Here is a 12,844-nt window from a genome sequence, read left to right as displayed (position 1 = left end):
CACCAGCACAAACTGTTCTGTCCTTCTGCTATATTTTGTACCCTAGTATTACTGTGTCCCATTGATTATCCTCATTCCATCAGGTTTCTGTGTTGCCTGTTATATCAATATCGTTATTTAATACGAGGAACTCTAGTTTACCCATCTTGGTCCTCTGCACTTGTCTGCTTTCCCCCAGCCCTTAGTTTAAAAACAGCTCTACGACCATTTTAAGTATAGCAAGGTAGTCATGATTCAAACTGACAACGAGGATGTTGACGTAAGCAAACTTAGAACAGGATCGCACCTTCCAGGTGTGTGATTTGATAGTTTCCAGACATTTGTCATGGTCACTTGCTTGGCATGAAAGAAATACAGTTGTTGATCTGTTTATCTGATCTGCTGTTGACCTTTGGCTCCTTGGTAGTTAGTTCAATATCTTTTGTGTAGGGTACACCAGAGGGATCAACTTACAATCATTCAGAACGGACATCTAGTGTTACCAATATCTATGTGCAGGGATGTTTCTTCCATTTACTGGAAATAGGTCACATTTGCCTTTCCTCTTAACATAGGTAGCAAACGTTTTAGGTCTAGGTCAGGAGAGAGACAGCCTCAAAAAGCCTCAAATGCTGTTTGCAGTGGCAAATACTGTTTTCAGCATTTGTTAAGGATGGTGATAATGGATCACGTCAGGCTGAATGTCTGGCTACATTGGTCAGAGAACCAGGGAAGCTCTGCACCATATCCTGTGTTCACACTTCTTGTCAGTCTGGCCCCCGAGAGGATAGAGGCTTAGAGTAAAACTTTCAAAAGCATCCAAGTGGCTTAAGAACCTACGTCCCATTTTCAAAAGTTACCGAGCCACTTAGTCTAGATCCTATTCACTTTCAGTTAGACATAAGTTCCTATGTGCCTAAATGGCTTGAAAATTGGACTTAGGGTTCTTGAGTCTTTTGGATGCTTTTGAACATTTTACCCTTGGTGTTTATAAATAGCAGGAAAACTGACAATGAGTATTCTATTTGGTGGACATAGGAATTGGAGGGGAAAAGTTTCAAAATCCTGGGCTAAAAGGCCCATATGAATACTTTTATATGCCCCACGCTAGCTGCTCAGCTTTCTTCTCTGGGATGTTTAGGTTCTGAACATCTTCTCTTAATGTTTGTGAAGGGTTGAAATAGCTATTTGATTATGCAGAAGATAATCAGTTTCTCTTTGCTTTCACAAGCTTTACAAGTGAGTGGTTCATAGATTTTGTTTAATCCTTAAGGCAGGAGGTTTTTTTCCCCTCGTGAAATTTGTTGGAACAATATTTTTGTGCATAAAAATGGCTATCAGTTCAGGCTCTTTTTGGGGGGCTGGCTTCACGGTATAGGTAGTTCCAAATGCAAAGAGGCTAAAATTATTGGTCTTTTTTTAGCTTCGTACACTTACACAATGAGAAGATATGCGATTACACTGAGGAAGGCTCATTTTTAATTTAGTCCACTACCTGTGAGCTCAGATTTTACTTGGAACTTAATGTTCCTGGGGGAAGTGACTTAAGTTCTGAATAAGTGAGATTCAAGATCTAGTATCGGAACCAACTTGCATTGTGTTTTTAAATGTACCGTGGAGCTGTCGAAACATCCCAAATTCTCAAGTGATGGCTGTGTTCTATCCATATTCAGTCAATCCTGGCAATGTTTTTTCCTCTGCTTCGTGAGGCTGTTCTTCAGAAGCTTGATGTCAAACAGTTTGCTAGACTTACATCTGGCACAGATTAAAAAGTCAGCCAAACCTTTTGGTTTTTTTATACTAATTCACTAGGTTCTGTGGGATTCACTAGAAAAAAATCCAAATGGCCTGATCGTATCTCATTGTTAGTTTGATAGGACTGCAACCTGGTCATGACAAGGCTCATTTCATAAAAGTTTGAGATTCAACCAATCTTGGCTCTTTTTTTAACCCATGAGATTTGGAAGGTAGTTCTATGTAATTCTTTAAATTATTAACTAAGGGTGTGTGACGGGGTCAGGACCCACTGCTGGTGCCTCCCGCTGGTTACTCCAGGAATTAGCTCTGTCCAGTCATGGAGCACCTTTTGCGTGTGGTGCCTTGCCCTTCATCGGCTCTGCTGCTTTGGGGACCTGTGTTGCTGCCTGGTCGGCGGCGTCCTCTTCAGGACACTGCCATCCGGCAGTGCCCACTGCTCCAGTCTCACCCCCTTCCGGGGGTTTGGTGGTGGTAGCAGTCTTCTGTCTACACCAGCTCTAGTGGCCAACTGCAGCCTCAAAGTCGAGCCCCTTTGTCGCAGGGGTCCGCCACAGCCTGTATCAGGCCACGCTCCTCCTCAGCCAGGTGTAGTACAAGGGGGAAGGGGGGGGACCCATGTTCACCCACTACTCTAGGTCCCGACCCAGGGACCTTCTAGTGGCAGCCTGTCTGCCCGCTCTCCTTTCCCCTTGTCAGACTGTTGTCTCTGGGCCGCTTCCTCTTCGGTCCTGTGCATCTGCTCAGCCCTTTGTAGCAAGGCCTGCAGCCTGGGGTTTTCCTTGGCTGGAGCGCCCCAGCTCCTTCTGCCCTTCCCCAGCACTGCTCTGTCCCAGGTGCTACCTTTCTGCTCAAGAGCCAGTCCTCCTCCCTTGCCAGTCAGGGAGAGACTGCCCTGCGCCCTAGCTGGGCAGCCTTTATATAGGACCTTGCTCGGTCCTGATTGGCTCTCTCCGGGCCTTCACTGGTTGGCTGCTGGTTCGCACAGCCTCTCTGGCCTGGTTCAGCCCTTTTCTTGGGGTGTGGTTCTGCCCCACCACAGGGTGGTTGCTTAGGTTTATTCTAGAGGTGTTCAAGAACCTCTTTCTGGGGTATAGGTGCCTTATACTTTATTTTTAAGCTTCTTTCTTTTGAAAGGTATCTTATATTGAATCCATCTCTCAGGAAGTCACAGTAGTGACTCCATAGTTAAAGTTGGAAGAAATTGTCTTTATTTCCTGTTGCCCATGTGCTCTACCAGTTTTCAGCTGTGAAGCATGTATCCCAGTGAAAACTCTGCCTACTATCCTGTTTTATTAGTTGGCCCCTGAAATCACTTGGCTTCCAGGTCCTGTGGATCTCCCCCTTAAGCTGGGGGGGACCCCTTAGCGGTGGGCAGGCTTCTGCCCTCCCACTTCCTGGATCCCAATAGTATCCCGTAAATTGCAAATGTACCTGCTCATTAGAGGTTCACTGGGTTGTCCACCAAGATGGTACAGACCTCATTTCCTTCTTCACAAGATTCCACTCCCCCTGCACCCAACTATGGGATGGATAACATCAAAGAGGTCAAGCTGCATGGAAAGGCAGGAGACTTTTTTTTTTTTCTATATTCATCCTGAATATGCAGGCCAGAGACTTCCCCTAGCATCCTCAACAGATGGCCTGATATTGCCATATACATGTTACAGGCTAAAAAGGCTCGTACAGAAGATAGGCTGGATGAGGTAATATTTTATTGGACCAACTTCTCTTGGTGAGAGAGACAAATTTTTGAATGCTTGTCTCTCTCACAACAGAAGTTGGTCCAATAAAAGATTCTATCTCACCCACTTTGTCTCTCTAATATCCGGTGACCGACATGGCTACAACAACATTGCATAGTACAGAAGATGTCACTTGTCAGAAAAGGACAGTACAATAGTGATATAGACTTGCACATGGAAAACATTGATATCTTCTAAATGGTAACCCATAGGCTTCCCCTAATAATGGAATGGATTAGAGTGTGTCCCTACCATCCTTTCATTTTGTCTCCCTCAGACATTTGTGCCCCTGAAAGTTTCCCCACCTTAAAGTGAATGTAATTTAATCCCAGAATATATTGATATATTGGCATGGCCATCCTGACTGTCATCTTCCCTATAATCTTGGGAAAGGAGGGGTAAATGCTATAAGTTTTTTGTTTTGTTGTCCAGTTCTCTATGATACTAAGCTGGATCCATTAATCTTCTGTTGCATATTGCAGTTGGTCCGTGATAGGGTATACCATAGATGCTTTAAAAATGACATTTTTCCATCATGTAACTTCATGCATATATTTGTGGTTTTAATTAGCTTTGCTCTTAACTGTCAAATATGATTATAGTTACAGAATTACTAGCATGCAAACAATATGCATAGTCAAGCTGCTTATAGAAACACATCTTGCTTAGGGCCAGCTCTATTTCAACCATAGCTTAACAAAGCTGTTTTGTTTTATATTTATAGGGACCTGATATTTATGTGGAGTAAACTGCTGCTTAAATCTAACCCTTCGAAACAAGTATTTGTTGATCAGTGCTACCAACTTTTAAGGATAGCTACGAATGTCAGAGTAATTTTCCCTTTCATGAAGGTCATTAAGGATGAAGTAAGTGGTGATATTTTTTCTTGTATTACCAATTTAACTTAGTCATTGCGACCTCATTTTTTTGTGTGCTGCTCCATTGCAGCAAAGGGGGAAAGAAGGGATAGCTAGACAACATTAATTTCAAATTAAGTCAAGACCCAAAAAACTAGCTAAAAGAACTTCTGGGTACTTCATATGACCCTGAGTTCCCTTGTCCATTGTTGTGGTTTTACAAATGCACTTTTTCCTATTATTTAAATTGTTTTTCTCTCCTATTTCTATAGGGTTAGGAGGAGCCCACATAAATAAAAGAGGAAATTGACACAACGTAATGTTGCCATTTCTAATAAATAAATGCACAAAGTAAACAAACTAGAAAAAGAAAAATTACTTGTTTTCTAATTTAATTACTGTTCTCATAATCTTAAGTGTTGTAACGATAGTAACATGCTTTCATGCAGAAATCAGATACCTTTAAGAGTTCCTTCCGCAACAGCCACTCTACAATAAGCTATAATAGGATACTACAACACAATAGGTGTCAATAGATCAATACAAGTAACTTATCTGTAGCACACGGAGGGGAGTTAAACTTCCAGTGATCTAAATGATCAAAGCATCTGTAGACTTACAAAAGAAAATGGGAATGAAAACATTGTAGACTTATATTTCTCACCGAGAAGATGGGTTTGGCTGATTTCTTTCGTATTCGATCAATTAGATCAAGATTAGTAGAAGATCATTTTGCAGTATTTTTGTTGGGTTTTCTTCATTGTGGCTGAGATTCAGTTGTCATTTTGATTAAATAGTATCTTCCATAGAATTGTTTACCGCTTGGATTAAATGTACCACCATTTATTGTTAATGGCTTTCACTGGGCCTCTCATATCTGTCCTGTGTCCGTTGGCATCCTAATTCCAGAAGAGCACATCTGCTAAATCTTTTTGAAGTACTTTCCCAAGCAAGCTGTATATATTTACCATTTAGGAGGCGAATAGAGGTTTTTGAATGGTCTCTAGGCAGGTGTTATCCGTTAAATCAGTAGTTGCCAAACTATCATCCCATCCACTACAAGTGGCTCCTACAGCACTTGCTGGTGGTCTGCAAACACCTGGCTGGTTACATGGTGCTGTTTTCATTGTTTGTATTAAAAGGAGCTAAAAATACTCTAAATGCTTTTCTAATATTCCTTTGCAATGTAAGCAATTGCTGCAGTTGGCAGAGGGATGTTACTTGTTTGCTGGTGGGAGAGCTGATGACCCAGGCAATCTCAAATGAGAGAAAGTGTGATCTATGAGGCAGCCTCTACTAAGACAAGTCCCACCCTATGTACATTTGAGACCCCTTGAATTAAGAAACTGACATGATTAATTGTAGCCTTGTTATTGGCAATATATCTCCTGAAGAATTGGACTATTTAATGTGGTATTACTTACCTTTGGCTAAACAGGGTTCTACGCAGAAGACATGGTAAACTTAGTTGGTTCTCTGCCTTTTTGTCTGTAGCCAAGGTATAGATCTATTTCTTTTAACATGAATCTTGAGTTTGTATGATAGTGGCAGTGTCCTGAGGGATTATTAATCAAGCCTGGATCCTGGAAAAAAGAAAGTTCTACAAGTTCTTTGCAAAAGAGCTAATAGAGTAAACCAAGATGCTAAAACCCATTGTATTTCAGACACTCATTTGATGGCATTTGGTACCAGGTTCAGCCTGTACTTGTCCTATATGCTTTCCCATGTCTCACAGAAGTTTGTAATAAAGTGCAGCATTGCTCATCCTAATGTGCCAAATAGCTCAAATTCCACATCTAGTATCTGACTAACTTTACAGCTGACAGCAGATTTTATAGTAGTGGAAATGTATTCGGCATTCTGAGACTTAGGTGGATGAAGAGTGTAATCATTTTTTTCACTTGAACCATAGTAAACCTATTTTGTTAATGTTACAGTATAGTTATACACAAGTGAAACAATTCTATTATGTTCACCATGTCTTGACTCTAAGTAAATACTCCAAAAAATATCCCTGATGGTTAGGTTAATCTAGTACTGCTCTGTTAGTAAAATTTAACTAAACACTTAAGTGCCATTTAGATTTTTAAATGCCCCAACAAATATGTGAATATGTATGTACTTGTTAATACAGAGATATTGAAGATGTATGCAACATATAGTTATAATAAAAGCTTGTTCCCAAATTTTTCCTTTATCAAAATATCTTATATCTCAGATAGGAGGAATTTTCAGAAACACATGTTAATTATAAATTTCACTTAAGGGCCTAGTTTAAATTTCAAGTGATTAGTATTTTTCAGGATGATAGCTCACCATTTCTGAAATATCAGGCCATTATGATAAGTCAAGTTGGGCACCCAAAATCACTTGTCACCTTTGAAAAGTTTTGTAGTTTTCATTTTTTATGCAGTACAAGTTAAATGAGTCAAGATGGAGACCAATTTAGAGAGCCCAAGCTTCAGCAAACCTTAACCAAAACACTGCTGTCTCTTTGACTACAGAAGTGTGCAATACAAAAGTATCTGAAGCTTTGTTGACAGCACTAGATATGCAGCCTGCAGCGCAAACCAAATGTTATGCTCAGCATAGCTGTAGTTTATTTTATTGCTTTATTTATATTAAATTTTATTTAATTTAATAAAATCTGCTTTTGGAGGACTTGGCAACTAAGATGCCTTCTGAATTCTGCTTAGCTTTGAAATATTTTAAAACAAAGTTATGTTGAAATTCAAGTATTGTTTTAGAACTGAATTTTTGTTTGTTGCTCCTGCTTTATTTTGCATTCAAACATGCCTCTGTCGCAAGCCAACAATAAAAGCAGGGGATGATGTATAATTAATCTTCATTTCTTTTCTGCAGGTTGGAGAAGATGGTTTGCAGATTTGTGTTGAAATATGTGGATGTGCTCTGCAGTTGGACCTTCGTGATGATCCAATCATGAAATGTCTCATATATAAAACGATTGCTCACTTTTTGCCAAATGACTTGGAGATACTCCGAATTTGTGCGCTGTCTATCTTTTTTCTTGAGCGCACCTTAGAATCATATTACACTGTTGAACATCTATATAAATGTGCAGATGAAGAGTATAATGAGCACACTAGTTCTGTTCAGAACCGTGTACGTTTTGAATTGCTTCCAATTTTGAAGAAAGGTTTGTTTTTTGATCCTGAGTTTTGGAATTTTTTGATGATCAAGCAGAATTGTTTATCACTGTTGGGGGATAAAGCATCTGTTGGCTTAGGTGAAAGTACACTGGAAAATTCTATTGCTAATACAGAGAAGCCGACGGAACATCAGGCTTTGAGTGAAGAAGTTGTCTCTTTAACAGATCTAAGTAATGGGGAGCTTGACCCTGAAGACCCCTCTGAAGCCCAATCTAAAGGTCATGCCAGAAAGAACCATGCAGCTCTTGGAGCATCCAAAATAGATCATAATGTACCAAGACACCGTTGTGCGTTATGCAACAGGGAATTTCTTGGTGGTCACATTGTGAGGCATGCACAGGCTCACCAGAAAAAGGGCAGTTTTTCATGTGTAATATGCTGTAGGAAATTCAGGCAAAGAGGAATCATGCTGAAGCACTTAAGGAATCATGTCAAGAAAATACAAAGACAGCATCTTGCTGCTACCCATAACGATGATCAGGAAACCCCTGCTTTAAGTGAAGTAAATTGCTCTCATGCATCTGTCTCTTTTGAAAATGGGAATTTTAACTGTTCTAAAGATAATGAACCAGAGGCTGCAGTAGTTCCGAGTACTGATACAGAAGTACAAAACCTTGACCAGGAATTGGATGTGGCTGAAAATCATATAAGCGAACAGGATAATGTTATTGAAAATGGCAGTTGTGACAACTGTTTAAATAACACTCCTGAACCTTTAACTACGGAGAGTTTGCCTGAGGGTGGCGATAGCCCGAGTCAAGAGTCTCCTATACTTCACAAAGTAAATGGAGCTCTGTGCTCTCAAAAGGATCTGGATGTTATGGATCAAGAAGGTAACTTCAAGTGCCCTGCCAACAGTTGCATTCGAGTGTTTAAAAAGATAAGATTCCTCAATAAACATGCAAGAAAAGCTCACCCAACTGATCTGAAGGTGCAGCAGCATATAATGAAGTGGAATAAAGGAAAATGTCGGTTCTGTCAGAGAAAGTTTGCAGATTCTCAGCATTTCATAGACCACCTGAAGCGACACGTATATCCAAATGTTTACTTTTGTTTACATTTTAACTGTAATCAGAGATTTAAGCTGGCCACTGAGCTTGTGGAGCATACAAAAAGTCATAGTGTGTTTAAAGCTCAGTGCAATTTTGCAGAGTGCTGTGAGCTTTTTGAAGAGCTTCCTTTGCTGTATGAACATGAGGCTCAGCATTATTTAAACAAAACAGAGTGTTCTGAAGTAAATGAAAAAAATTCATCAGCTGTGCTATCAGAGTCACTTTGTGGTTTTCAAGAAAAAGATGCATCTAGTAGTGAAAAAGAAGCTGTAGATTTACCAGTTCCAACTTGGAAGGCAAGGAAAGACTCCACAGAACCAAAGACATATATCCAGAGTATGGAGAAGAAAGCATACAATGTAATTCAGAATGGGAGTGAAAATTCATCTGATGTTACTGCTACAGTTTTAAGCTTGATAGACCAAAAGATGCCTATAGTACAGCCAAATTCTGAAAACTGTAATGTTCGTGACCAACTGGTCAATGGGCACATGGAACTAGAGCAGACTTGTTCAGCTTCATCAGATGCAGCTTTGGACAGAGTGGCAGATGAAACAAGGACAGAAAATGGGTCAATACCAGTTTTACAGAACTGCAATGATATACCACAAAACAATACTGCTGCAGTCTCTCAGTCACCTTCCAAACCAAATCAGACAACTGAAAATACTTCATATGGCTTAATTGTGACAAAACCATATGTTAGACCGTTGCCTCCAAGTTACCTTGATGAACGATACATTAGCATGCCAAAACGTAGAAAAACTGTCACTGATAAAATAGATGCCCATTCTGAGCAAGATAAAGCTTGTAGCAAATCAGCAGAAAGATTTAGATGTGGGAACTGCCTGACCATCTACTGTAACTCAGAAGCACTTGAGGCTCACCTTGCACAAAAGAAATGTCAGACGCTCTTTGGATTCGATTCAGATGATGAAAGTAAGTCTTACAATGCTTCTAGATGCATACATTTAGAGATAGAAACTAACAGAGAAATGGTCCTTGGAAACAGTCAGGCTTCAAGACAGAGCAGATTTAAAAAAAGACATTGAGTGGTAATGACCTGAATAAAAACCAAGTATTTTAATAAACCAGAAGATAAACTCAGTCAAACTAAGTGTTTAGGAAAAGAAACGAGAGTTGAAAATCAGCCAGACAGCTTTGATGAGAGAGCATTCAGACAAGATAGACTTGGGTAGTTTAATCTATGCGTTTTCTACTTGCATGTTCAAAACTAGGCATGTTGACAAACTCAAGCAAAATTCCAATTTAAAGCACCATTTGCATGGGAACAAAATGAAACCTAACAAACTTAATCTATTTTACAGGTGCCTGATTAAATGTTGTGGGAAGATGTATCAATTGAGGAGTGGTGTGAGAAAACACTACACGAAGAAGCATCAGTTTGCTGTTTCCCAGATGGCCTTAATCATAAAGCAGACTCAGATTACTAAAGAAAAATGTGACCTTGATAAAAGACAAAGCACATTTTCGAGATAGAACTCACACAGGAATAGTAGGAGCTGTGCAGGTTTTGAGTCCAGAAAGGTTGCTACAAACTCCCCAAAGTACCAGTTATCCAGAAAGCCCCATGAATTCTCAGTGTATGATCAAAGAACAGCAGCACAGTGTGTCTGGCATGAGCGCTTAAGAAAAATAAAACACTCAGCTGAGCAGGCCGAGAAGAGAAGTGGCTGTTGCCTTAGAGAAGAAACACCACTGTAACCTGTTCACCGGATTAAAAAGTTTTGATAAGAGAGACCCTTCCTATCCATGCATGTTCAGAGGGTGTCACTCCACATTATTAAAAAGATTTAATTTAAAGAAACATTACATTTATTTTCATGGTATGGATAAAAATTTGATAGAGGAAATGGACATTCTTTTTTCAAAGTTTGTGTCTTTAACGAAAACTCACGGAGGTCATTTAATAAACTTGTGTTCAGAATCCAAAATGAAGAGTGGAGAGAGAAGTCTAAGATGGACAGTGTGTTCCAATAGCCAGGAAGTTAAAACACAGAATATAGAGTCTGATATTAGATATATCAGCTGTACAAGACACAATTCAGATGCACTTAAAAGCCCACTTAAAGTATAGGGCAAAACTACACATACTGACTTTTTGGAAATGTTAAATAAAAAGTCCATTACAGGCACTGTGAGATTTAACACAAGGCGTATGTGTACGGCAGCTGCTGGTACTAACCCATACAGATTGAGGCTAAAAAATAATGTATGCCCGGAGTGAAGAAAGATGAATTTGAACTGGAGTATAGCGTTAAAATAATATCCAAATATAAAGGTCCTTTAATTCTTAGTATGACTGATGGATAAAATTTAATAGAGATGCTTTTCTCTCAAAAATGTGAGTTAAATGAAGATAGAACAACAGAGAACAAAGCAAAGAATGTCAGTTATTAGCAAAAATAGATCAGGAAGAAACTTCTGTACCCACTCAGCATCCCTCAGTGATCAGCACTGAGTTTTGATTTACCAAGTAATGTTGCTGGTAAAAGTGGCATCCAGAATGAGTCTGTAAGGATGGAAAGTTTCAATATGTTGCCTAACAGACCTAAAGACACACACAACAAAAAGGCATTTCTGAGTTTTACTCATGAGGGTATTCTGCGCCAAAAATTCTGTGCCAAAAAATTAAAAATTCTGCACACAATATATTAATGTTCTGCAAATTTCATTTGTGAAATAAATGTGGAGGCTCCAGCATGGCATTGGGGAGCACAGGCCACTGGCTGCACGGAGGTGGAAGATCACTGTGCAGCTCCCCCTCCACCCCAGGATACGGACTTGGCGATGAGGCTGCGCCCACCCGTAACGTAGTGCAAGGACAGGACCTGCCCCAGAAACAGCCCAGGGCCCTGTCTCTCTGTGCCAGGTGCACCAGGTGTGGGCAGGCAGACTCAGCCAGGCAGGATCCAAGTGTGGAGGGCCTTAGTGTGTGGGGATCCAGATTTGGGTTGAAAGGTTTCTGGGTGCGGACAGCTCAGTGGGGGATCCGGGTGTGGAAGAGATCTGGATGCACAGGGGCTTCTTGGAGGGTTCTGGGTGCAACAGTAATGGGACTCTGCCGGGGGGACCGGGTGAAGGTGGTTGGGGCTCAGTGGAGGGGGGTCTGGGTGTGGGGAGGGAATAGAACTTAGCAGGAGGGTTTTGGTGTGGGAGGCTGAGGAGGGGGTCCAGATGCTGGGGGAGTGGAGCTCAGTGGGGTGGGGATCCAGCTGTTGGTGGTTCGTCTAGGTGCAGAGGGAGTGGGTTCTGGGGTGGGAGGTTTGGCGGGAGGGTCTGGGTATGAGGGGGTCTGGATGCGTAGGAGTTGAGTGGATGGGGCAGTCGCAGCTCCCTGTATAGTTAACCTCCCCTTTCCCCCATCTGAGGAGCGATGGGCTCAGGAAGCGCAGCGGGGAGAGTTTTCAGAGCTTCCTACAGCCAGGGGAGAAATTGGGGGTGGGTCTGACATGGCCCCAGATGCCATGCAGGGTAAGAGGAAGTCCCGTCCTCCCCAACCCAGCTGGGACTAGCAGCTGAGCCCAACGCAGGGTAGGCGCCACCAGCCGGGGCTTCCCCAGTCCTGCCCCCTGCCCCACAGTGATTTACCTTTCTGCTGGCTGCCCTGGGCACCCAAAACATATTGCTAGGCAGGGTCTCATGATTGCTCTTTTTGCTTCCCTGTGAGAGAGTCATTTTTCTGCAGGGAAGCAAAGAAATCTGCAGGGGACATAAATTCTGTGCATGCGCAGAGGCACAGAATTCCCCCAGGAGTAGAGTTTTCATCAAAGGAGAATGTTGCAAGTGCTCAGATTTTCAACTGCAATGAAAAATTACGCACTCACTATGCTACCTTGTTTTGTAAATTACACAAACTATATGTTTATTTCAGACCCTGCTTGGTGCTGTTAACTAAAAGGTTGGGTACATTCAGAGAGGCAGAAGCTATCCTTGATAAAAACAGGAGGCATGAGTCAGATTTTCACAGTAACCTAGGACAATACAGAAGGGCTTTCCCAGCTCAGTTAGTTTGCTCGTTGAGTGATTCATCACAATATGTGTACAGTACAGTAAGGCAGTTGGCTCACTTACTCAACAGATTATATGAGAATTGATACCACTTAAAAATATGGATACAGGATCTGTTCATTGTAGCAACAACTCACATTTGCAAACACAGAAAGGTTTCATTGTAAAGTATGCTGTTCTGACACTTGAAACACTATAGTTGAAAAATGACTCTGCTAGTAATCCTCTGTAAAATCAAATAGATGTTCATATAA

At 41.1% G+C, this 12,844-nt stretch overlaps 1 protein-coding gene across 2 annotated transcripts in view; it reads left to right on the top strand.

The window, feature by feature from the left end:
* The window catches only part of ZNF654 (zinc finger protein 654), a 59,844-nt gene extending 48,177 nt beyond the window's left edge, over positions 1-11,667 (top strand). For both annotated transcript variants that reach the window (XM_084621541.1, XM_084621542.1), the window contains 3 exons: positions 4,204-4,345; positions 7,199-9,497; positions 9,887-11,667. In XM_084621541.1, the coding sequence (XP_084477667.1) occupies positions 4,204-4,345; positions 7,199-9,497; positions 9,887-9,894 (2,449 nt within the window). In that variant the 3' untranslated portion in view covers positions 9,895-11,667. The remainder of the gene's footprint in view (positions 1-4,203; positions 4,346-7,198; positions 9,498-9,886) is intronic.
* The last annotated feature ends 1,177 nt before the right edge of the window (positions 11,668-12,844 follow it).

Source organism: Lepidochelys olivacea, assembly GCF_965140295.1.
Source record: "Lepidochelys olivacea isolate rLepOli2 genome assembly, chromosome: 1".
NCBI classification, from domain to species: Eukaryota; Metazoa; Chordata; order Testudines; family Cheloniidae; genus Lepidochelys; species Lepidochelys olivacea.
This window is presented reverse-complemented; position numbering and strand designations above follow the sequence as displayed.